At 38.0% G+C, this 27716-nt stretch overlaps 1 protein-coding gene and 1 long non-coding RNA gene across 3 annotated transcripts in view; one reads left to right on the top strand and one right to left on the bottom strand.

Annotated features, from left to right (window-relative positions):
- LOC145671297 (carbonyl reductase [NADPH] 1-like) overlaps positions 1-9951 on the bottom strand; it is a 221520-nt gene extending 211569 nt beyond the window's left edge. For both annotated transcript variants that reach the window (XM_081740264.1, XM_081740263.1), the window contains exon 1: positions 9802-9951. In XM_081740264.1, coding sequence (XP_081596390.1) covers positions 9802-9822 — 21 coding nt within the window. In that variant the 5' untranslated portion in view covers positions 9823-9951. The remainder of the gene's footprint in view (positions 1-9801) is intronic.
- A 4767-nt stretch (positions 9952-14718) lies between these two features.
- LOC145671923 (uncharacterized) lies at positions 14719-21314 on the top strand. Its single transcript, XR_014128580.1, has 3 exons — positions 14719-15083; positions 19402-19528; positions 20851-21314. It is a non-coding gene; the product is annotated as an uncharacterized LOC145671923 (long non-coding RNA).
- The last annotated feature ends 6402 nt before the right edge of the window (positions 21315-27716 follow it).

Below are 27716 nucleotides of genomic sequence, written 5' to 3'. Positions count from 1 at the left end.
AATTATGAGTTAATTATTCATGAGTGTTCTCCTATGGCGAAATGGTGAGTGTTTTCTTTTTTTAATTCATATTATTATAATTCTTGATTTGTTTTGCATTTGAGTATTAGGCAAAGTATTTGGTTTGCTGCTGCTTGTCCTATTGTCGTGTTGAGATTTTTTTTTCTTGTCATGCACTGATTTGTGATTAGAGACGAGCGTTTTTTTTTTTTAATTTTTCCCTTCTTATCTTAGCTTTATAGTAGTGGTGTGATTATTTATTATTATTTTGGATGTTTTTATGGTACTTGAGCGGGGGGTTTGGGGGGCGGTAGCCCCCCATTTAGATCTCAAAATTGATAGTCACCGCTTCACCTGAATTGATGTTTAGTAACATTGTGGCCCTTGTACTTATAGTATAATTCTTAACATCGTATAGTAACATTGTGGCCCTTGTACTTACAGTATAATTCTTAACATCGTACATTACTTGCACTGTGTTAGTAATTGTAATCGATTCATCTGATCCGGTTCCGGGAGCAGTTTAGGAATGATTCCTAAACTGCTCCGGGAACCGGATTAGATGAATCGGTTGAAGTCACTGTTTGGCTCAAAGTAAAAATTTGCCCTTAAATGTCTCCTTTCAGTGTTTTTTTGAACAATTCAATGGAATATATTCTAATATTTAAGAACTGAATAATAATAATAAAGAGGATTGATTGGTTGGTTTAGGTTTAATGATGACCTCAGTATCGAGACTGTCTTAGTTACCATCAAGAGACTGTCGTGTTTGAAAAACATTAAAATATAATAAAAATACTTCTGCAAAAGAAGTAAACTGTAAGAAATAATAAATGAGAATAAATATTTAAAATAAATATCAAAAATAGAACAATATCAATAGGTACTATCAATAAAGAAAATATATAATAAATAGTGAAAGAACAATAAAAGATAAAGTATAGCAACAAACACGAGCAAAAGACAAACAAAAATTCAGAACATAAGCAAAAGAGTTGCAAGTGTATTACAAGTTGCACAAAAGAGAGGACACGCTCAACAATAGCAATATCATTTGCCCAATGCACGATCAACTGTAAGCGACAGTCCGTGACGCGCTCTGAGTTTGGAGTATTCAGGTCATTCGACAATAATGTGCCGAATACGTATATATACTCAGAGGAACTCAGGAGGAGAGGGATACTCAGAGGAACAATACATTCTTCACAATATGGACGATTAAAACCACGCAACAAATAACAGAAGAGAGTAGCTGATACGTAAACGCCTTAGGAATACTTCATCTCGACGACAAGAGCGAGCGAATGTGTGCAATTCTCTATGGCGTGGCTCAGCTGCGTGAAGTTTATTTCCATTTGCCTGGTCCCGATCTGCTTGCCAATTAGAGCGCATCAAGGTAATGAAATAGTTATAGAAATCTGAGGGAGGAAGACTGCTCCAACCCAACCTCGGTCAAGGTGGCGTGTCTGGCAGCTGTCTCAGTACGTTAGTTTCCCTGAATGCAGTCATGAACGGGCACCTAGCAGACAATGGCGACAAGGACGTTGCTGTAGCTGATAGCATTTCTCAAGAATGTCTTGAATGAGAACGTCCTTACTGAAGACATTCTGTAGGTTCAACTACGCTCTGAGAATCTGTGCAAATCAGTACACGATGTAACGAAAGCGTAAGCGCAAGGTCGAGGGCAAGCTTAATTGCAGTTAATTCTGCAGTATGTACTGAAAACAGACGACGCAAACTGAATTCAGCTGACTTTGTCGGTGACAAAGCAACAGCCAACAGAATTCCTATTCTTAGAACAGTCCGTATAAAACATCAAAATCTGCGTACAGCTTTAATAATGCTGCAAAGTCCTGCTGCTACCTGCGAACTAGTGTGCTGTTCCGAATGCAAAGCCAAATTTGTGTACGAAGTAGCCATGGGGATACAGCACAGAACCGAACCAGAGAGACTTACGAAAGTAGTTCGTTGACTGTTACATTGTTCCTTTCAAATTGCTAAACATAACTATATGTTTATTGTAGATTGCTACGTAGTTTGAATTAGTGGGGGGTAGGGGGCTTGCCCCCTCCCATCTTAACTACGCCGATATTACAACTTTGTAAGCCATTTTTCCATGGTTTTGTGGTTTTGTTTATAAAGTGTATGAGTTGAAACTGGTGAATTGGACACTGGGCACTTGGGCCCTGTCACCGGACCACACGAAAATCAAAGAAAAGACCAAAATGTAATGCATTTGCCTATATTTGGTCACATTACATTACGTAATGTTACAACAGGTTTAAGTTAGGTTCAGGTACAAGTAAATCACCTTCCAAACAGAGGCAAGTCAACTTTTACAATTTGGAATACCAAATTATTTGCAAATAAATATGGCGTTCGGATTAGGGATGGCCAGACGGATCCGGATCTCGGATATCCGGATCCTACAAGATCCGGATCCGAAATTTCGGATCTTGGATCCGGATATCCGGTTCCTGGATCCGGATCAAATTTCGGATCTTGGATCCAGATCCGGATATCCGGTTCCGGAATTTCGGATCTTGGATCCGGATCCGGAATTTCGGATCTTGGATCCGGATCCGAAGTTTTGAATATTGGATCCGAATCCGGATATCCGGTTCCTGGATCCACACCCGAAATTTCGAAGTTCAGATTCATACTCCTGTTTTGAATATTTTAGGCCTTAGATTGAGACCCAGAACTAAAATATCCATATGTATAAAATTGACTAGGTGAATTTTATCTAACTCAGTGGGAAGACAATTCAATTTAAATGACAAAAGATTACATCAAAATCTCATTTTCACATTTTTCGGGTTAGACCATTGTTCCGCACACCCCATCATTTAGTCTTTAGTATATCTTTAAACGTACTACAAGTATGACACTTTCATCTGAAGTCAGTAGTTGTATAGATCTGCCTTTTGTTATATATTAATCGAGTTAGGATTAAAATTCGATTGTTTGTGAGACCTATGATAATATTTTCAGAATGAGTTATAACGTTGAAAAACTGCATAGTAATGCTGCATATTTTCTTTGTGCCACACTGGAATTTAATGTAGTCTACCTTATACAATCGGCTCTTATGATTAATTCAATGATCTGAACTCCTGCAGCATTACGCTAAAATCATGGATGTCTTTGAATTTTCATCATCATTTCTATTTTTTTTTTATTACGAGCAAAATAAATATCATAAGCGGTATTTTACATAATACATATAGACACAGATCAGTCAGTTGATTGCTTAAAGTTTATAGCAAAGCTATTACATTTCTAAGACACTGGCGGCCTTAGGACAAAATCCATGGCTTTCCCATAAAATCTTAAATATCTCTATATAAAAAGGGCAAAGTCCTGAGTGACTGAGTGACAGATCACCGTACAGACCAAATCGCTTAAGCTACAAACTTGAAATTTGGACAGTTTATAGGGTTTGTGACGTAGGATACCACTAAGGAAGGACTTTGGGAAATTCGACGAGGAAGGGGGGAAATGGGGTGGAAAATATTGATGATTCTTGACGTTAGATACTTCAAATTTGGTATTTGGGTTTCTCATTGAAAATAATTTGATACTTGTTAAAGTGCTTTTTGATATTTAAATTAGAATGGGCAGGGAAGATGTAGAAAGTAAAAGAACGGGCGGTAATTGCAATTATTCAATTAGTATAATAATATGCCTATATCTCGGAAACTTAAAGGGTTAGAAACATGGAATTTGGTATTTGGACTTCTCACTTAAAATAATTAGATACGTATTTCAACGTTTTTTTTATGTGTGGCCCATAAGGGAAGAAAAGGGGCGAGAAAAAAATTAAGTGGGGATTACAATTATTGTATTAATATGTTATATCCTTTAAGGTTAGAGACTTGAAATTTGGTATTTGCACTTCTCATTGAAAATAATTTGACATGTGTTTCAGTGTTTTTTGACGTTTTAGTAAAAAGGAAAAGAAAAGAGATGGAAAGGAAAGAGGGTGGGGATTGTAATTATTATAATAACATGTCGATATCTGAGAACCTCTGAAGGTTAGGAGCATAGAATTTGGTATTTGGACTTTACATTTGAAATAATTAGGTATGACTTAAGCGTTTTTTTATGTATGTCTTAGAGGGGAAGTAAAGGGGCGGGGAGAAAAGACTTTTATATCTCGGAATCCTGGAATGTTAGAGAAATGAAACTTGTTATTTGAACAAAAATTCGTTATCTTGTGAAATGAAATGCTTGTGTTTTACATCCCACGTTTATGCCGGTTAGGCTAAAGGAGACGGTGATTATGAGAAATAAATGAAATGAAGAAAGTAGGAGGAAACAGGAAAACCCCGAGAAAACCCACGAGCACGGTGTTTGTCCACCACAAAGTCCACACGGTGCAAGCTGGGATCGAAACAGGGACCCCAAGCACCGGAGGTGAACGCTCTACCACTGAGCCACCGCGGCCCCTTAAAAATTCGTTATGTTTGCAGGCGTATGATGTGCGAGGCCGTAGACCGAGCAAATGTGTGGGCTGGGGGGGAAAGCCCCCATGTACTCGCACTGAAATTCTGTATGTCTCGAGATACCGGAATGTTATTACATACAATTTGATATTTGAACTGAGATTCGGTATGGTTGTAGGTTTACGAGGTACGAGGTCATAGGCCGATCAAACGAGATATCAGAGGGTCTAAGGGCAAATCCCCAGACATTTCTTTTTAAATTGATTATGATTAGAGGCTTTTGTGGTGCGAGGCCCTAGTAACGGGGGTCTAGTGGCGAAGGCCCCAACTAGCCGAGGTATATTAAGTATATAAATGTATTTGCGTAATGACTGGAAATTGCATGTATGCCTGTGGACAAAATTGCATAAGTAGCCACGAGAAATGACAATCCTTTAAGATAAAAATTTTAAAAAGCTACCGAAATGTACTCTTGAATGAGTTGTATAAAATTATGTTTGCGCAGGGGCGAATCCAGAACGGACTCTTGGAGGGGGCGGATGGATTCTTAGGGGGCGGTTGGGGATGCTAGCAGTGAAAAATTACTTAGATGATCTGAAATTGCCACAAATTACTACTAAAGTACACTGTTAATGGTGGCACGGGGTAGGGGCAAACGACTTTTCGCCCTCCCCCTGCATCCGCCTATGTGTTTACATGAATGATATAGCTCCTTATACAACCTATGCAGAGTTAATAGTAGTGGATTACTAATTACAAAGATACGTGTTACTGCTCGAGGCTCCATATGGTATTTTGTATACAGTGGACAGATGACGAGAAGAACCCTAGCAGAAGTAGTATGACGTAGGTATGGGCTCGCGCACTTTTCGCACGGGGTTTCAAATGACACCACGGAATAACACACATATAACTTTACCCGGAGTAGCAGACGACATCTAAGTATAGACCACACCTCAAAAACCGAAAATGGACTTGACCGTGTCGTTGACCTTTCCCCGCTACCCCTGTTTTAGGGTTCTTCTCGTCATCTGTCAGCAATACACATACAGTACATTAATACATTCATTTTGATACATTAATTGCCATTTAGAACTTCATCTCTACTAGAATTCTTAATTATAACTGGAGTGGTACGGTCACAGAGAAACGTATCTTTAAAGAAAGAAAAAAAAATGCTCATCAAGAGCAAGAAAAGGAAGTTGCTCCTTAATTTGATTTGATCTATATTTTATGGGCTGTTCTATTAGCAATGGCCTAGCCCATCACGACTAGGAAATGGCCTCATTCAGTGACCACAATAACTCAGAAAGAATTAGAAAAGTAAGCAGCCAGAGTCTAATGAAAAAGCTTGGGCTTGAGACTAAGGTTTCATCCCAGCATTTGACTAGTGTTACAGAAAACAAAGGACAAATTTCCACCAGGACGACAGTTTTAAAAAAGATTTATTACCTTTTCGGTCAAGTATTTCCACTAGAATCTAATCTGACAATGAGATTGCTCTCACCTAACTCGACAGTTTTACTCAATCAAATTTGGAGTAATTGTGACATATTAAGGCACGAAAACCAAATATCAACAGAATGAAGGGAACGCAAGGCTGTCACACGATCAGATACCAAAAGTGTCTTAAAATCTTATTTTAAGCATAGGAATGCAAATCACTTTGTCAATAATTTCGAAAATTTTGCTGATTCGGAACACCCGAATTTTCTGACACGGAGTTTCGAATCCGGATCCAAGATCCGAAATTTCGGATCCGGATCCAAGATCCGGTTTTTCAGATCCGGATCCAAGATCCGGATTTTCGGATCCGGATCCAAGATCCGAAATCTCGGATCCGGATATCCGGACCCAAGTGGATCCGGATATCCGGATCTGGCCATCCCTAGTTCGGATGTAGACTATATCAATAACTACAGTGCAAAAACCAGAAACCAATGTGTGCTAGGTGGACCTAGAAAACACGAACGCTACGTAAACAAGTCTGCGTAGGGTGAAACTGATAGGCCCGAGCGGGTGTGTCAGCGATGGTGGGTACGCGCCTGAACGAGGGTAGTGAAAACAGGGGTTCTTGCTGGTTTCATACTAGTAACGCTCCAGCTATAAACAGTACACCGTGTTTCACAATTTGAACCACTGACGTTCTTTATTTTTGTATAATTTTATAAAACTCAAACTCGAAGTGTCAACCTTGACATATACGCGATATTTGCATACTACATTTCCTACCACTAAATCTTAAACGTACCTGTCCACCAAATAGTCCCTTCCGCCTCCACATACAGTGCCGCTTACATCATCAAAAGCAGTCTACAACAACCACTTTCATAACTTCAACTACTCCCCTCACTCGACTTTCACTCTCTTCCTCAGACCAAAATAAATTTCCAACCCATCCGGCAAATTTGTGCTCGATACAGCACTTAACCTGGATAGTGAAACAATGATACTTTAATTGCAGAGAACTTTTGGAGGAATATCGACGAGAATAAAAGTAGGAAGGATTACGTCACAGCAGTGTTACAACTTTCCCCATTGCTATTTAAATACAGTACGCTTCTTTCCAATAGAAAGTCTTCCCTCCAACTGCTAATTTTGGCGATCATCTTGGATGGCATTTGGTATCTCCCCCAACACTGTGCAACACAAGTCGCCTTGTTCATGCGTATGCCCACCGCCGCTGATGCGCCTGGTTCCTAGAGACACCCCTCGCTATCGGTCCCCCTGCTGCACTCGTGCCCTGACTCCGTTAGATAGTACTCCTTCTCCTGAGCGACCCCCTAGCAGAAGTTGGTTTGAGCCTCATGTACTAGCTTTTATACCATACGTCCACACTGCATTTAGACCACCAATCAGTACCAAGTGAACCACGGTTACAACCTAGCATTTTTTTCTCGATTTCCGTGTGGTTCGGCGATACAGCAGTAATGCTAAGAGACATTGTACTCTAATTTTATTAAAAAGGGGCACGTAAAACTTCCCTAACGTTAAGCTAACCCGTTCTTATCCCTGCCCTATTTATCCCTATTCTATTCTACCGTAATATACTATACCTTTTTAATAAAACAGTCCTACTTATCGTTGCGCAGCTGAAGCGGGTACTGTAAAGTCCACCCTCTTTATTATAAGGGGGAATCTGGGGACGTAAGAGTGTGGGGTAAGTGGCATACAGTTCGAGTGCAAGGTGGTTAAATTAGTTTTTGTACCTACGGTCTAAGAAGTACGGTATGAGGAACCAGTGGCTTACAGTGTAGTACAGTAATGGCAATACTGATGTTAAAGAAGTTTTAGGTAAAGTTGCCTTGTTTCATTTTTTTCACTTTCTTCAGAGTATTGGCCAGCTAACACAAAATTTTTAACTGCTGCCTGAAAGGGAAAAATTCCCGTAACGCTACGTATACAAATGGTGATGACAGCTATCTTGCAGCTCTCATTTCCATCGATCTTCTTCGATAAATGCAATTAGAAGTTTATTTTAATACAGATGTAGCCTAACCAGTTTCAACTCATTGACATCACCAATAAAACAAACATCGATAACCTGGTAAGGCATATGAAGGGAAGCAGTTTAGGCACTGACGAAGCATATCTCAAACACAAATTAACAATAACATTATTATTATTATAAAAAAAAATTGACCGTTTAAAAACAACAACACGCCACCACTGAACTACTTCTGTAACAATCTTCCGATACCAACTAACGAAATCCATCTTTAATATTTTTCAAATTATGAATTCCGAACAGTATGAAATGTTCTTGCTGTCACTTCTGTGGGCTGAAGCTTACAGGTACCATAAATTTTGTTAGCCTGTATCCTCCTAAAATAAAAATTTCAAACTATCTGAAAAGTACAATAGCAATACCTATACCTGAATACTAATAGTAATGCCCGTGAAAGATAACTACTGATATTTAATCTCTCCCCCAATCTTACACATATAGGATCTCCAGTGTCACTTCACAAAATTTATAGCCGAGTAAGCGAAAGGGGTTACAAGCCCTACAGGCTCTTTCTTTCTACCTTTATCACAATTTATACAATACACACACACACACACACACACACAAAAAAAAGGTAGCTATGAAACAAGTTGGGTGATTCTAAATGCAGTGCAGTTTTAATTATACGGATCCATAGATTGTAAAATATGGAGAAAAAAAGACGCCTTTAATCTGCGCATCTCATGTCGAGAACAGAACCGAACAAACCCCTGCGGGGCTTGTAACCCGTTCGGGATATAGTACACATGAAGCTGCACCAGTTCCCGAAGGGATTATTCATTGAGTATGTACGAATTTACAAAGGGGGTAAGAAAGCGACTTTTATTTACTTATCGACTGATATGAAAATTAAAAAGAACGTACCTGTACTTTATATCTGCATGTGTAGTGCCCTTGTACTTTATTTATGACTGTGTGGGGAGGGGGGAAGAAATTTAACGCATAACGCATGTCTTGTGCACATGGATACTTCTTACTATTGCACTACGTAGAAAATTTATGGTATTTCATGTAGAAGTGGTAATAGAACACACAAGAAACGCAGATCAGGGGGTTCTCATGTATACTATTACCCTACTGGCTAAATGACAAAAACTATTTTTTTGGGTTAAGTTCCAAAGTTGGGCGTCCGTTTCCAGCAAATTTTTTAAAATTTACAGGAAAGATATGGATAATTTGATCGTTTGTGTGCTTGATAATATATGAGAGTCTCGAAAAATCTGTTTATTTGTTATATATAAGCAGCTATAAACATGGGACTATACAGCGAGCGGAGGGAACTACTTGGCGCAAGGTAACCGAACAGTTGCATTGTGGGAAAGAAACGAGTATTTATGTTATCAATATGGCGAATGTACAAGGGCAATGAACTAACAGTTTATTAAATTTGTGAAGCAATACGTTGATAACGAGCAAAATCTTTTAAAAGTTTGTGAAGAGCATGGATTAATGAACCTAATAACAAATTGCAGAAAGTGTGCGAAGGAGATAACAGCGAAAAAACGTGGCGAAAGCGGACGCCCAATTTCGGAATATATGCCATTTTTTTTTCTATTGTTCCTCAATTATCTACAAAAGTTAAAAAAAAAAAAAGTCTGACTAGTCATACTTTGTTTTTTTAAGGTAGCATAAATAATTAATAATTCTTATACGTCATTCCGAGGCTACATCTACCCACGTGGAATCCAAACTTAAAATACTTGTGCCGTCAAGGAAGAATACAACGCAAATTCGAAATTTTGAGAATAACATGCATTACTTTAAAAAGCAGTGATATATTGGAAATGAACTTGTACGTGTCGTGTAACACAATCCTTTATTTTATATGTATCGTCTTTTACTTACTACTGCTGTTTTCACTGTCATACTGCACGAAGAATATTACACGCAAGATCAGATGTCCTTTCCTACTGTACAGTTTCAGTTTCTACACCGTCCTAGTTCAAAAGGCTAAGTGTCGAATGAAAGACGAAAAGAATAATGAAGAATGAAATGCGCGCAAAATCATTGTTGCAAGCCATAATCAATGTTTCCAGCCCTTGGATACAAAATATGTCGAACTCGAAAGCGCTCGAAAAGTATAGAACAAACAATCCACAAGCGTTCTAATGCATTACGGTATCTCAGCGATTCAATTAAAGAAATGGTGTAGGAAGGACTTTTACAGGTCATTTTCTATAAAAGGAATTGCGTTCTTCGGTGCAAATTTACTTTAGGGTATCTTAAACGTTATGTTTACAAATACAGAATAGGCGTATGCCATAAAAACTATTGTGTAGGACAAGTTTGGGCTCACCTTTCGAAATAATTGTTGAAAATTATAATTCCTTCACTAATTTAATTCTTATTGTCTTTCAAAAGATCTGTGCTGATTAGCATGACAAGATTCGTCTCTACATAGATAAAGCTCAGGGGATCGCTAGAAGTAGTTTTTAAAAACTTACTTTTTTGCGTAATAAATCCACCGTCCAGACTATGCCATAAAATGACAATGCAAAAACTAAAATCAACCTGTGCTAAGTTGTTGCTATAAAGCACGAATGTTACATAACCCTACCAAAGTACCAATTGAATTTATAAAGAGTAAATTTGACATTGATCTAAACTTAGAACATTTGGACAGGTCACACCGTCCCGTAATCAAACGTAGAATCAAAGCTGTTGCAGATGTGGTGGTTGAAGGACACAGGCCTTTAATTGTGAAGTTTGTGTCATATTGATACAAGGAACGGGTAAGGAAGCAAATTCCTTGTCACCGAATCACTTACCACAAAACGACTGGCCTTACTTCACCAAGCTAGGCAAGCAGGGGCGTAACTACTATGTCGCGAAGGCCCGCAATGCGGAGGGGCCCAACACTTCCAAGGGGGCCCTTTACTCTACCCTCCTAATAGGTTGAATCAACTTGCTTTTCAGTTTTTTATTAGTCGGCAATTTCTTGCACCTCCTCTTTTTTCGGCTATCTTTGGGAGGCTTGACGTGTAGGTCAAACACAGCACGAACAAAAAAGAGGGAATGTCGGTTCGGTCGGCTTTTGCAGGCTATATATTTTCCTTTGGCGGGTTCACAGTTACATTGTTGTTTTACAATTTACATCTTTGCTTGATATAGTATCCAAATTTCCCTTTTTGTTTCCTGCCAATATAACTCATCTCACTGGTGACAAAATTCTGACAAGGGCACAGATACTTCAAGCAATTTATAGTTGCGATGTTGGTTTTCGCTTCCGTGAAATCTGAAATACACAACTGAGTGTTCAGAATTCTTGTTTGACCTAACACCGCTTTTAATTGTGTACGGCCACACACGAGAAAAAAAATAGGCAACAAACTTGTAAGTTTCGTGGTTTCTTTCATGAAATTTTAGACTGTAGCGTCTTTACCACCCTGGAGAGGAATTTTAACATAGACAATTCATTGACTGATACGAAACAGACCATTTATTTATTTTAAGATTGTTACTTGTAGCTTGTAACCAAGGCATTTTCAAGAAGTCATTGGCGTCTAGCTTTTCTGAACTTATTACCGCGTATTTGTTGTTTATGACACTCCCTGTCTCTGCCAGTTCTGCGGAGAGGTCGTTCTCAAAATTGAAATTAATAATAATAATGTTAAAAGCTATATGAGAAGCACAATGGGCCAAAATAGATTAAGTAATCTAGCTCTGCTCTCAATAAAAGCGGAAGAAACTGAAAAAATGGATGTACGGGAGTTAGTAAAGGATTTTGCTGACAGGAAGGCAAGAAGGAAACTATAATTATTCAATTAATTCCTGTTACTCTTCATGAAGACTGACGTCACTAACCGCAAAGAGGTAATCCATCTTCCATTGTGAAGCTTATTGAATAAATTATATGTATAACTAAGTGGTTTTCATTTATGAGTATTTAGGCCTAGTAGTTCAATACATTTAATTCAATATTTACAGATACAGGGGAGTAGGTCCGCAACCAGCCACAGGGTTTGGAGGGCCATGAATATGTTAGGGGGGCACAAGTCATTAGGCCTAAAGATTCTCTTACAAATAACTAAATTGTGTTTTTGCATTAATAATAGCATTTTGTGTTAAGAACTGGAGGGGTCACGAAATGTTTAGGAGGCCAGGCCCTCCTAGCCCACTCTGGTTGCGGGTCTGCAGGGAAGTATGGTTATTTATTATATCTATCATTTCACACACAAAAATCGTGTTAAGGCGGGGGCCCTGGGTATTCTCTTTGGGGGCCCATAAAACGTAGTTACGCCACTGTAGGCAACCCCTTCAAGTCCGCAATACATGGACATCAGATGGCAAAATTGTCATTGTTCTGGAGAACCAGAAGCATTATGTCACCTCTGAGCGACAGTTGCTTAACCTTATTAGTGACAGGGGGTGGGAACTTGAACTACGCCACTGTGTGAGCAAGTCTCGTACATTTAAAGTAAATGTGTAGTGCATTATTTTTTGTGTTATGTTAATGTATGCAATTATTTTGTATGTGATTTATGTGTATTTGCTTGTGTGCATTATGATTGTTGCTCTGTTTGACATATAAGAGAACATGAAATATAGGCGCAGAGCTCCTGGGAAAATTCTATTGAAATAGTATCGATGCATAGCAACAACGTATCATGTGTATCTTGTATTTTCAAATCAGCATTTTAGTCACCCAGTTCTTGGTAAGTCTCTTCTATATGTTTCTTATGCGTTTCTTATTAATTATTTATTTTTTATTCAATTGTTAATAGTACTTGAGTTTTTGCATGCCGCAAATAGAAAAACTGACTGAGGTAGCAACACCGACTTTTACTTTCACAAAAATATTTCGCATCTACTCCTCCCCTAACGGGACAGATCATTTTCCACCCTCTTTCTCCCCTCCCTTCTTCCCCTTTTACCACCGACTGTACATTTACTGCAAACAGAACTGGTAAAACCAGCGGCTGGGATAATCGTAAATGTCATTCGCCTCAATGCTCAGTCCCTTTTAAACTCTTTCAATGAATTTCAAACTATTGTTCTCCCACAAAATAGTCTGCACCTGATTTTGGTATCCGAAACGTTGACAAAGCCAAGTTTGAATAGTAGCCTCTATGAATTGCCAGCTTTAATTTTCGTAATTAATTACAGAATGAAAAGAGGCACTGGTGGTGTTGGTATTTATGTGAGGGATAGCATTTACAGTTAAATTTTACACAAAAAATCTGGCTATGTCGCCACAAGGTGTACAGACCGCCAAAAGCAAAATTTTAAAAATTTCGAAGATGAGATATTCACTTGCCCTTTTCTGAAAATTGTTTAGTTCTCGATGATTTTAATTTTAACATGCTAAAGTCAAAGAGTGAAAGTGAATTTTTTCTTAATATATTATCCGGCCTTAACATTTCAATGTGCACTTTAAACCCCACTTTTCATACTGCTACATGGCATTCACTATTCGATCTCATCTTAACTAACAATCCGAAAAAAAAAAAGTTCACTATGGACAATTACCAATTCCAGGTATATCCTACCACGATCTAGAGTTAGCCTGTTACGCCATACATATACCGAAGAGACAGACAAAACTTATCTCACACAGAGTGTACTTTCCCCAGCTTAGTACACGAACTACTATTAAATTACACAATCTATACATGTAGTAAGAGTAGTATCATTGATAATAATTATGTGTCTGTGTAGGATACTTGAAGAGACTACTTGAGACTAGACACAGAATTTGACTCGTTTTGGGTCGACTCGACTAGAAGCTCAACCCGATTTCGAGTCTAGTTGGAGGGAATTTTTCGAGTCGAGTCGAATTTCACAGAAAACTCGCTCGAACTTGCTCGTTCCCATCCCTAAACACTGTTGACAAGTGATAAGAAAATGTTCGAAATGGTGACTATTTTCTGCGATACATTCTTTATCATTCAAATTGCCATCTATGAAGCAAAAACTGCGATTATGCGTCGCAGTCCATGGTCAGACTCTCGCCGTATATGTAACACTTGAAATTTGTATTGCAGAAAACGGGCACTATTTCGAACATCTGTTTCAGCAAACAATGGAGATGTGTGAGAAGCAAGCACCAAGATAGTGAGGGGCAAGCGGACTCACCTCTGAAACAAGCACCCCGATGGTGAGACGTAAGGGGATTCATATTAAAAAAGCATCCAAAGGGAACAACCACATCATTGTTCCTGGGGTACGCTAAAACTAGATTTTAATACATTGATAAAAACAAACCATGACTGTTTCCAACTGCGGTCCATTTCAGTGACATCTGTCGCAGAAATCACACCAACAATGTGGATAAAGTAAAACAACCGTTTGTCATTACAAATTTTAGAATAACTGCATTTCTAACCTCCTGAGATGACAGTGGGGAGATCAACTATGGTGTCATTTGATAGCATTTGCGAAGATATCAAAAGTATTAATTTTCCAAATCTGATGTGTATTTCTTGAGATATTATTTTACAATTGTTTGTAGCCCATTTTGATTTTGCCAACTGTTTGTAACCCATTTTGATTTTGCCGATTACAGCACCATTCATGACGCAACGATAAAAAAAAAAAAAGTTCAATACAAAAGTTACGTATTTTTTCACGGATAATCAGAATATTCAAGAGTGTTCTTATTTATGATTTCGAAGTTAATCAACTCTCGCCCCCAGGGGGTGGGGACAGGAGTCAAGTGTGGTATTATTGGATGTCCCCCTTCGAGACGAACAAGTCGATGGGTATACGGACAAAGGTGATATGTCCATGCCGTAATTTTTGCAGGTGACAACCCAAGTAGCACAGTCACGTCATAAACACGTCTTTTTTTGGGGTTCGAATTCAAAATGACGTCTTTTGAAAATTTGGAACGTCTTTATCACGTACCAAAATGGTAACAAAAATGACGTGTCAAACATGACCTAAATTGTACGTGTTTATCACGTGCCAGAATGGTACAAAGAATCACGTGTCGGACATCACCAAAAATAGACGTCTTTTTTAGGTGCTAAAAAGCGCGGACGTTCCCCGTACTGTAACTGCAGTTTGAGCAGTGCATGCTGGGAATCGTGAGCCATTTGCGGAATCGTGTTTTGATGGTATTGTTTGTGAATATAAATAATGTGTTTTGTTAAAGTCACCTGTGATAAAGGTCAGCTTTAAGACAAGTAAGTATAATTCCTATCCTATTCCTATCTAGGTGCATTCTGTGTAAAATTCAGCAGATTGAGTATTCTACGGTTTCTTATTACAGTGTATTAAAATACCGTAGAAAGAACGAGGATACCTACATTAGGTTAACATTTGCAGACGCCTGTATCAAATTAAATATTTTAGGTAGAATACTATATAAAATGTTAATAGTGAAGGTAGTAAAATGATAATGTATGTGTTTTTATTCTCAATAAACCGTATATGGGAGTGAGTATGCATGGGAAAGTATGTCATTCTGTGGTGCAGTTTTATTATACAGATCCGTAGATTGTAAAATATACGAAAAAAATTGGACAAGTCTTTAATTTGCCTATTTCATGTCGAGAACAGGACCAACCAACCTCCGCGGGGCTTCTAACCCGTTCCTACTACTACTACTTATACTATGAATCCGTATAATAAAAGCTGCATGCATTGTGGTACTATTTGCCAAGGCGAAAGACTGATAAATACAAGCAAACAACGAAATGACAGTAAGTGTATGCTTTTGGAGGCATTACTGGAACAGACGGTTCTACTAAATTTTAATACATTTCTTACATTTTCAGGTTAGGTTAGAGCATTGTATTTCCTATAGCAGAATATGCACTAAATGAGGAGCTCCATTACTACTTGCAGATTGACTTCACGGGGGTTAGTGTAAATATAGAGTAGACGCATGGGGCAAGGTTCTAGAACACAGGTACCCCTTCCCACTTAATTGTAACAAAGACAGAAAACAACGTGCCGTGCGGGGCTCTAACCCGCCTTCACTCGCTAACGCTCGCTCAACAATACTATGTGAATTAAATGTTAAACTTTGGTACAGAAAAGAACCAATCTAGCTGTTAACCTATATGGGGGGGGGGACTTGTGTTCTAGAACCTTCCCGACGCGTAGCATATTAAGAACAGTGAATAAAACACGAAATAACTTTTGCTAGGTGCCCACTAAAAAGCACAAATGCATTCTATTGGAATCAGTGCAGGAGCACAGCAAGAGGGCCCGAGCGACAACGAGGGGGTGCGTTCGTAGGGAACAGGCACGTCAGCGACGGGGACTATGCGCGTAAAGAAGGATAATGGAAAAGCACACTTACGCTTACAATGATTTCACTATCACTCAAAATGCGGCTTCACTCGAGCAGACGGTTCTACCAAATATAAAATTTATAGGTAAAATATTATAAGAAGCATTTTTCGTGAAGGAATGAGAGTGTGAATATAAGTAATTACTGTCAGTGTACAGCATATTGAAATGAATTTTAAGTGATCAGTGAAAGTATTGCATATGTAAGTGTGGTCTTCCACTATTCTTGTTTAGACGTATATTCCCCGTCGCTGACGCGCCTGCTCCCTACGGACGCATCCCGTCGCTGCCGTTCGAACCCTTTGCTGTGCTCCTACCCGTGCTTTTTAGTGGGGAGCTGAAATAAATTGGTTCGTGTTTTATTCACTGAAATTGTTACGCTTTACGTCCACGCTGTATTTGTACTGAGGCCTGAAGTCAATCTGCAAGCACTAATGGCGCTTCTGATTTAGTTCATGCTCTGCTAAAAGAAATGCATTGTTCTAACCTGATATGAAACTGTAAGAAATATGTCAAAATTTGGTAGAACCGTCTGCTCGAATAATGCCCAAAATTCATTTCAATTTGCTGTGTACTGACATTAATTACTGACATTCACACTTTTATTCCTTCACAAAAATATGTTTCACATCGTATGTTACCTATGAATTTTCTGTTAGGTAGAACCGACTGCTCGAGTGAACCTCTTTGGGAAATGACCCTCGGCAATTGTTGCAATGCCAATCGTGTATGACTTCAAAGTTAGAAACAACGAGCCCTATGGAAGTTCTAACCCCTTCGCTCACTCAGTTATGTTTTGTTTAACCCTTTGTAGCACTACTGTCTTAAATCTAGTGAAAAAATCCACAAAATAGATGAATATTTGGTAGACCCGTTTGCTAAAGTAGTGCCCCCATTGTATATGTGCATAATCAGTGGGAGGATATTACCCCAGTTGAGACAAGGTGACCAGAACTTTTACTTTCAGAAACGGGACGCATACGAATCGGTGACGGGGGGTGGGGTGACTTCCACATTGCATTTTGGGACTCAGCAGTGTTTTCAATTTACAAAATACAAAGTAAGAATGATAACACAGCGTTTCTAACTTAAGTATTACCCAACAATACTTTTAACTACTTCAACACTCAGAATTCCCACTCAATTTCCACTTGAACCACAGAACACTCAATTCTCATTTGAATATTCAGAAGTTCTAGGCACGGGTGAACCTTCCCAGTAAGTGTTGGTACGGAAGAGTGTAGAATTAGCATTGGCTTTATATATTTTGAATAATAATTACGGGACACCTGGGTCATGTTTGCTTAAAAACGGGACATTTAGGCGTCCCGTTTGAGAATCTGAAAGAAACGGGACAAGGGTTAAAATAAGGGACTGTCCCGGCCAAAACGGGACGTCTGGTCACCTTGAGTTGAGAGCACTCTCAAACTGCAACCATCGCCCTGCTGCACCTACACACCCTCACAAGACACTTGGCTACCGTAGCTGTGCTACAGAATTCGGTGTGGAAATCATAATAATGTAACGGGTTTTTGACTGTTCGAATATTTTGTTCATTAATTGAGTAGACAGCTCCCTCGCATTTTAGATTACAGTACTTACTCCAGTGCCAGCATGTGATGATGGATACTTATCAATGTTGCCACTGAAGTTCAAAAAAATATATTCCAGCTCAATTAAGTATCCTCTACATGACTATATTATTATGATTCCCACTGCTAATCGTGAAACGATTCAAAGGAAACCAAATGTCTTATTAAGGGACCGTGGTTGGGGGCTGGTGCTGGTTCCAGTTAGATGTGTTTAAGAGAGCTCTTGACATAGGGAATATCCTCCTAATGTTTATGCGCACATTAACAACGGAAGTCTCTTTGGGTCAAAAACCTGCTTTCAGGTGGAACACCAATTCCTCATCATTAAAAAGAAATGAAATTAAATATTTAGTTTCACGCCCCAGGAAAGGCACCGAGCCTAAGGAAGATGGTGATAATGAAATGTGAAAAATGGTGGTATGAAGAAAGTGGGCGGAAACGGGAGAGTGTCGAGAAAACTCAGGCACATGGTGTTTGTCCACCACAAAGCCCACTTGCCACGAGCTGGGATCAAACCAGGGACCCCACGCACTAGAAGTGAACGCTCTACCACTGAGGCACTGCAGCCCCATCAGTAAAAAAAAAAAAAAAAACATACCTAATAGCTTCGGGGCTTACATATTTGCTGCCACCAAAAGGAAGGTGTGTACACAACAGGGGCGGATCCAGAGGTGACGACTGCCCCTCCCAGAGTAGGATATTTTTTATTTAAAAAAAAAAAAATAAAACCTACCCCAGAATTGGAGCTCTTGATTTTTTCAAGCTTGTATTATAAATGTAAGATAAAAACTTTTTTTTTTTCACGTTGCAGAATTTAAATGAAGCAATACATAGCAAGAAATTACTTGCCTTGGTGTTTTTGGTCAGAAAATGACCGCGTTCGAAAACGCAGGTAGTCATTTGTGTTCTTTGTGTTCAAGATGCGATATTTTACGCTTTCACTCCGTTCTCAAAACCGATCCCTGCTTCTTATGGGGCCGCGATGGCTCAGTAGTAGAGCGTTCACCTCTGGTGTTTGGGGTCCCGGGTTCGATCCCAGCCCCCGCCAAGTGAACTTTGTGGTGGACAAACACCGTGTGCGTGGGTTTTCTCGGGGTTCTCCCGTTCCCTCCCACTTTTTTCATTCCACCATTTCATCCATTACTCATCATCACCGTCTCCTTTAGCCTAATCGGCATAATCGTGGGACGTAAAACTCAAAGATTTTCCGATCCCTGCTTCTTGTTAACAACGGGCAGACAATAATCCATAAAATCTATCTGTCCACAAGTTTGTCAATATTTATTTTGCGTATCTTTCCATTTAAGAAGTGGCCATTCCTGCATCGAGGTTGGGACGATTTCGGACTCTTCTTCACACCTTCCTTTACGCTGAAAATATCCAGAACAGGAAGCATGTGAAATTTATGGCTGATATTTTCCTGCCAACTCATTTTTCTTTCTATAAGCTCTTTTTTTTTTTAAATACAAAATGTAGTAAAAACCCACTTTACTGTTTACATAAAATTAAACTGCTTCATTTCATGTTAAATGTATTTAGTCGTTGTAATAAGCCTAGGTGTAAATACATGTTATTTGCCAAAATAAGCCTTGTATGTACTCCCACTTTCCAGAGCGTGTGGCCAATGCTCCTGCAAATGATGAATTGATCAACAGCAGACCACCTGACCCCTTTCTGCTCGTCGAGCTGCTCTAGAAATATCACTGTGGAGGATGACATACATACCAAAGTTGCGACAGGTGAGTTTTTGACATGTTATTTTATAATACCCATGTAAGAAAATGCCGAGTAAGAAGAAAAGAAAGAAAGTAGTAATATTTTATTAGTACTTAACTAAAATAAAATAATTGTTGAACAAGGCAATACTTTTATATAAATGAAATATTCAATTTAACGTTCCACGATCAGGCACTGAAACTAAGGGAGTCGGTGATGATGAGAAGTGAATTAAATGGTGGAATGAAGAATGTGGGAAAAAATTGGAGAACTCCAAGAAAAGCCGCTTGAAGTGAGCTGGGATCGAATCATTGGCCCCAAGCACCAGAGGTGAACGCTCTATCACCGAACCACAGCTGCGCCAATTTTATTTAAATGTAACTGTTTCAGCAACTACCCTTGTCTTCTTCAGATACATTCTATTTATTTATTTATTTATTTATTTATTATTTTAGATTTTTAAAGGTTTCCCTGTTTATTAATTTTTATTCCTTCAGCAATTATTTTATTTGACTTGAGTATTTATATATAAGCAAAGCTTTAATATGGAATGTATCACATGTTATAATGTTCGCGCTTTTTTTTTTTTTTTTTTTTTTGAATGGATAAAAGTACTCCTCCCGAAAATATTTTTCTCAACAGAGGGGTAAAATATAATTTTCACCAAAGAGAAGTTTTATTAATAATAATAATAATAATAATAATAATAATAATAATAATAATAATAACTTCCGCAACTTCTAACCCTGCTCAGAACAAATAATGTGACGATTTTCACCCTACTGCTTGTGACAGAATTCTGGTTCTAGAAGTCTTATTTTTTAAAAAATACTCCAGTAACAAGTGAGGGGGCGTTTGCTCACAATTTTTTTACTTTTCGGAATACATAAGTTATACACCATTTTGTTTGTATCAATATCGTATCAATATACTTGATCGTCACTTTTAGCTCACATCCTAAAGTTGGTCTTGGAGTGGCATTTTATATTGTGAGCACATACGTAATGTAGCCTTCTATGAGTGTTTCAGAATTATTTGTCATGTATCTGTATATACAAAGTCTTATATCCCCCAACTTGTTTGATCCTCCTGAACAATCAGAGTTAACAGCTGCAATAAAATCAAAAGTTAAGCTATTACAGAATAACTAAAATTAATGGTAGTTTAATTTCGCTATTTGGAAGGCCGTTAAAAGTGGGACTTCATGCAAGCGAGTGCAGTAACTAATCGTTTTATTGCGTATTGATTGTAGTTACACATGACGTATTGTAATTATTTTTTAAAATTTTCTCCCCACCTGAAAAATTGCACTATGATTGTTCATGATTTTTTTTTTCTGTTTCAGTGTTCCTATCTGTCATCGTTGGGAGGAAAAGGGACCTTTCTCTGATGCTTGGTTTCCAAAGAGCTGGCGATGGAATTTAACTCCCGCGGAAAAAAGAGCAAAGTTCACGTTGTGCAAACTAGCCTTAAAGACACTTATCACTCGTGAGTAAAAATAAAGATCTTCAAATGAACAAATGCCACAAATCTTCAAAATGTTAGTAGAAAGATATTCACTTCCATCTGCCTTGTTGTTTGAGGATGAAAAGGATTCGGCATGCTTGAAACATGTTGACCTGTTCCTCCTCGCTTTGTTGGAAATCAATGTAAAGGCATCTCTTTCGAAAACTAAAAGATGGAAGAAACTGCTACTGGTATAATAGATGGGATAATAAGTGGGATACTTACCGCAGTCCCCATTTTTAACCTACTGAAGCACGTGAGGCTTTTTTGATATGATGCTGCATTTCTGTACTTTCAATAACTATGAAAGGTACTTTCCTTCATACGAAATTTATAGAAAAATTTGATTCTTTTTATTTTATATTATTAAAAGATCTCTGTAAGTTTTAGATTATAACCAACAGATTTGCATTGTCTACATATTTCTTGTTTGTATTACAAATAATAAAGACAATCAGTGTTTCTTGTTGCATTACAAATAGCATGAATATTATTTTATACGACAAAACGTGCACATTGTACATATAACTAATAAATGTAGAATTCAAATTAATGGTTGTGTTTTCGCTTTCATCCCTCAGAGGTTAATTAATTTTAAGATGTACTTTCTTTTTCGATTTTTCACCTCCAAAATAAAGGTGTCTTAAATTGGAGTTATAAAAGTTTAGTCCTAAATTTTGCACTATCAATAAAACCCATTGTTCTTGTGTGTGAGTGTGTGTTGGATGTGGGTGGTTGTGTTTGTGTGTATGTGTGCGCATACTAGCGTAATAATGGATAGCTATAAAATTTATGGAAGCACGTGTTGTACCGTAATTTCATTAAGAAGAAGGTACTAGTAAATACACATGAAGAAATTCCAGTGACGAAATGAGTGGATTCTTCTTAGTACTAAGGGCCGCGGTGGCTCAGTGGTAGAGTTCACCTCTGGTGCTTGGGGTTCCGGGTTCGATCCCAGCCCCCACCAAGTGAACTTTGTCTACGTAGTGGACAAACACCGTGTGCGTGGGTTTTCTCGGGGTTCTCCCGTTTCCTCCCACTTTCTTCATTCCACCATTTCATTCATTTCTCATTATCACCGTCTCCTTTAGCCTAACCGGTATAACCGTGGGACGTAAAACTCAAAGATTTCATTTCATTTCATTTTCTTAGGACTGTAAGTACAATGTTCCTTTATTTTTCTATTTCATTCTTTGTTTTTACCATATTTATTCGTCTTTTCTCATTCTTAAAAGTTATGTAGGGCTTTTTTTTTCCGCCAAGGGTGAGTCTTACATTCGAGGGCTTTTTTTTATGTTTTTCAAGTCGATTCAATGCGTCTCGGTTTTCTTTTTAATGTATGGCTTTAAATTTATCCTTTCGTGGAGCAAGCGCTGCCGTTTCTTTCCTGTTGCATTAGGTATATAATTATTCCTCGACAGCTATTGTATATTCGTTTCTTAATGTGTAGATAAATATACCACACATTAAGGCGAATATATACTCTTTAATAGGCTAGTTTCCAAATACTAAAAAAATATAAATCAACAACACTAGAGGTGGTTAATTGGATATGGAAATCCCCAATCCATAGATAATACGAACATTCGGAGAAGCGAAATTTCCAAATTCTTGGTACAGACCAATCAAATAGACCACAATACTTTGACGTTCCCCAATGTGTGCTTCCGAGAGAGGGTGGTGATGTATTTCGCTGTGGCAAGATCTAGGGTTCTTAGGGTCTATCCTGATCTGTTATTTATTACAATAACCCAGTGGTCTTACTTATCTGGTATAGGAGCTTGTAAATTATTATGCAAATTACAACACAATGGTGAAAAATCAAGCAGCAGCCACAAGGATAAATTTATTTTCATTATTGTTTTTACTTATAATAATCGTTGTCCAGTTGTTACTCGTAGACTTTTTTTTTTTTTTTTTTACCCAAGAAAAGTGTTGCGGCCAGAGATCAGTTCAGAACTGTCAAGAAAAAAAACGCAGTTAAGAAAATAGAAAAAGTATGATTTTTTCTTTTTTATCATTTTTTTAAAAAAAATGTGTTGTAAGCTGTGTGTTTTAGAGTAGATATTATTATTATTATTATTATTATTATTATTATTATTATTATTATTATTATTCAGTTTCATATGTCCAAATAATCATAAATTGATGTGTATCCAGTGTTGACATTAGGAATCTCAATCTATGTATAGTAGGATCTCGATTATTCGACACAGTTTCAGGGTTATTTGTTTCAACCACTATTCAACCGATCTATTTCAAAATTTACAGGGCCAGAACTAGGTAGCCCTAGTAGCCTAACCCCTAACTTTGGTGCAAAACGGTTGAATAGGGGCTGGTAAATAGCCTCAAAAGTGTGGCGAATAATCGAGGTAGTACATGGATTGAAATTCCTAATATCAAAACTGCGGATGCACATCAATTTCTAATGGTTTTGACATTTGGAACTGAACAATCCTGTCAGACTTCCATGACATTTGAGGTAGCGAGAAGCACAGGGGTGTAAGTGACATTTTCAATAGAGTATGTATGTCTCTAAAATGGATTCTGCATTGCAAAATATACAAACTGCATAATGAAGTTCGGCGTAGAGTATTCATGGGTAGACTTTCTATTGGACTGCGACGAGCTTCACCATCCAGTTTGTATATTTAGCTGTGCAGAATCCATTTTTGAGACATTCATACTTTATTGCAAATATCGCTTACACCCCTTTGCTTCTCGCCGCCTCATTTCGAGAACGCCCCCCTTCCAATTCACATGAAGGGTGTGAAAAAGACGTGATTTACACGTCATTTCTATGACGTGTAAAAGACGTCATAAAAATCACGTCATATTCTATGACGTGTAAAAGACGTCATAAAAATCACGTCATATTCCCGGACATTTCCACGTGGGAAAAGACGTGTAAATCACGTCATGTTCGGTGTATTTTACGGTGTTTTACACAAAAAAAACACGTCTTTTCGACGTCGGTGTGCCGCTTGGGAACATTCAATGCATCTCACAAATCAGAGGTTCATGCAAAACTTTGTTTTTATTAATGGAATATTTACTGGAGATTCTTTTGTTTTTATGTAATGTGCACCAATTCCAAAAATACTTCGGGTATTATCCACATCAGCCAAAACCTGACTTTCGAAGAAAAATGGACATATCACCTTTGTGCAGATACCCATCGAGTGTTCGAAGTAGAAAAATGCAGAACCGGTATGTTTTATTACGATTATAACTCGACGTACCGGACATCTAAATAAAATAAAATCCTAAGAAATAAAATCCTTAAAATCCTTTTACGTGCAAAGCTATTTGTCAATTACTGTGTATAAAAGTGGATTTATTAGACCCACCGCCGCACTTCGACCACTGTACATATTATATATATATATATATATATATATATATATATATATATATATATATATATATATATATATATATATATATATATATATATATATATATATATATTAGGGATGGCCAAAATTTTCCGGAATCCGGATATTTTGTTTTCCGGAATCGGAAAATTTACTTTCCGGAATTCGGAAAAATTCCGGAATTCAAAAAAGATCCGGAATTCGGAAAAATTCCGGAATTCAGAAAAAATCCGGATTTCGGAAAAATTCCGACATTCGGAAAAAATCCGGAATTTAGAAAAAAATCGGAATTTTTCCGATTTTACTTTCCGGATTCCGGAAAGTAAAAATTCTGGAATTGGCATTCCCTAGCTAGTAGCTGTTAAAAGAGAAACACAATAATGAATATATATACTGTATTAGTTTCTTGTAGTTGGATATGTCTTTATCACTTACGTAGACAATTGCTACTGCAGTTATTTACTGCTTTATGAAAAAAATCTTATTTTCACACACAAAAAAGTCGCCGGTATGTCTCAAACATTATCGCGTTCCCACCTGCAGCTGCTCCAAAGCACTGCAAACTACTTTTTAACCAGGCGAAAGGCAGTGAAGGAAAAGAAATCTCAACAAATATTCTAATAACATTCGCTTATTGTCAACATACCTACAGTGAGCGCAGAGAGTGTTCGTACACACTGGCGCAAATCCCGGGGTGGACGAGGGGGACATGTCCCCCCAATCTTGGACCTGGGGGGGACTGTCCCCTCCAATAATCTGACTTAAAAAGTGCTTTTTGGGATAAGTGTTATGATTTGTGTCCGACTGAAAACAAATGAATGTAAGATGAAATTGATAGTTCTTGGCTTTTTAAAAAATATCGTATTTTGTAGTATTTTATACTGAACTTCGTGCTGTAGTGCGTTTAATAATCTCATAAATATGTTATTAATTCCACATCCGCTATTTGGGCACAAATTGCTATTAATGCCAAAGGAGAATAGGCCCCTCTCCTCATGCTGGAAAGTTGTCTCAGCTGTAGGTACGGGCACAAATTCCGCGAAAATTGGGAGACGTCCCCCCCCCCCAACACTGGAAATGGAGGCTCTCCAAATAATCCGATTTGAAAAGTGCATTTTGCAGATAAGTGTGATGATTTGATCCGACTGAACAAAGGAATGTGAGATGAAATTTGTTTCTCTTGCTTTTACATTTTTAATGAAAATGAAGGAGTGCGACTGTGCACGACGTAACCTGATGTCAAATCTTATCTCCTCCTTTCCTCTAGGTCCTAGCACACGAACAGTATATAGACTATCCAATGTCAGTAGAACACATATTTTCAGTAAATGCGCATTTCATCTATTTGTAGTATCAGCCTAGGCATCTACTCATGCTTCGTAAGCTAACTAACTCTATAGCCTATGGAACCCGGAGGTTCAATGCCGCGTTCAAATAGCTCTCCATTGACTTCTATCCTTAGCCAATTGGATCCAGTTTCTAATTAGAATTCCTATCTCTACGAGGTCCACCTTTAAAAAATCCCTCCCAGCTGCGCCCAGGAAATCTATTGTCCTCCCAGCTGCGCCTAGGTCTCCCTAATGGTCGTTTTCCGATTGGTCTTCCAGTAAAGAGTTTGAAAGCGCTTCTACTTTCTTCCATTCTAGCTACATGACCTGCCCACCTAAGCCTTCTAGACTTGACGACCCTAACAATGTTGGGTAAACCGTATAAATTATGTAGTTCCTCGTTATGAAGTTTCCGCCATTTCCCATTCCCGTTCCTCTTGGATCCAAATATTCGTCTCAGGATCTTGTTCTTAAATATTTTCAGCCTATGTTCTTCCTTCAGAGCAAGCGACCATGTTTCGCAACCATACAGACAACAGGCATGATTATCGTTTTATATATTTTAAGCTTCAAGTTCCTCGACAGAATTCGCGACAAGAGATTTTGAACCGAATAGTAACACGAATTCCCTGCTTTTAGTTGACATTTAATTTCTTCGTGAACATGATTTTCGTCTGTTAATATTGAAACTAGATATTTGAAAGTATAAACTTTATCAAAAGTATTATTTAATATTTTAACGCATTCATAATTTGCCGTATTACGGTCCCGACGCACTTCCATATATTTAGTTTTCTCTGCATTTACTTCTAAACCCTTGTCCCTACAAGCCTTTAATAAGACCTCTACATTTCTTTCTATTGTACTCCTATCATCCCCTATTAAATTTACATCATCAGCATATGCCATAACCTGGTGAATACCGTTCAACTCTAGGCCCTGGTTTCTTTCTTTGATTTTCCTTATAGCGTATTCCAGAACAAAGTTAAATAATAATGGCGACAACGCATCTCGTTGTTTCAGGCCATTTTCGACGTGAAAGCTTGTGGACAAAATTTTCCTACCCGGACTTTACTTTGGGATCCATTTAAACATATCTTAATTAACCTAATTAGCTTTCTCGGTATTCCAAGTTCTGTAATGTTAAGAACGTTCTATAATGTTTCTCTCCTAACCGAGTCGTACGCCTTTCTAAAATCAATAAACAGTTGATGTACCGAGGTATTGTATTCTCACTTTTTTTTTTCGAGTATTTGGCGAATGGTAAATATTTGGTCGATAGTTGATCGATTTCGTCTAAATCCACACTGATAATCTCCAATAATTTCATCTGCGTATGGGGTCAATCTTGCTAATAGAATATTTGAGAGGATTTTAAAGGATGTTGACAGAAGAGAGATGCCTCGATAATTATTACAGTCAGTTTTGTCGCCTTTTTTGTGGATTGGAACAATGATTGATTCTTTACACTCTTGTGGCAATTCTTCCTTGTTGTAGATAAGGAGAATGAGTTTGTGTGTTTTGTTCCACAATTTTTCACCTCCAGCTAAAATTCACTCAGCCTGTATTTACACCCGGAGATTTGTGTTTCTTTAATTTCTTTATAGCGATTTCTATTCTATTCGGTTGGGTTCTGGAATATACGGTTCTGCGGTGTGTATCTCCCTTTCTCCACTCACATTAGTTTTTGGCTGCGTGTTAAGCAAATCGTCAAAGAAATCTTTCCATCTATTTAAAATGCTATCTGTATCAGTGAGAGCTGTTCCATCAGCTTTCTTTAACATAAGCACGAGGTTGATAGCCTTTCTTAAATTCGTTGATCCCTTTATACGTCCCGAATGTTTTTATTTTTACTATTATCTTCAAGTTCCTAAATTTTAGCTTTCAAAAAATCGCGTTTCTTTGTTCTAAAAGTTTTGGAAGTTTCCCACCTAATGTCTACCAAATTTTGTGCAGTTATTCGGATTTTGTAGCCAACGTAATTTTGCCTAGTTTCTATT

The sequence above is a fragment of the Thermobia domestica genome, chromosome 15 (genome assembly GCF_964235325.1).
Source record: "Thermobia domestica chromosome 15, izTheDome1.hap1.1, whole genome shotgun sequence".
NCBI classification, from domain to species: domain Eukaryota; kingdom Metazoa; phylum Arthropoda; class Insecta; order Zygentoma; family Lepismatidae; genus Thermobia; species Thermobia domestica.
Note: the sequence above shows the minus strand (reverse complement) of the source record. Positions and strands in the feature narration are given on the sequence as shown.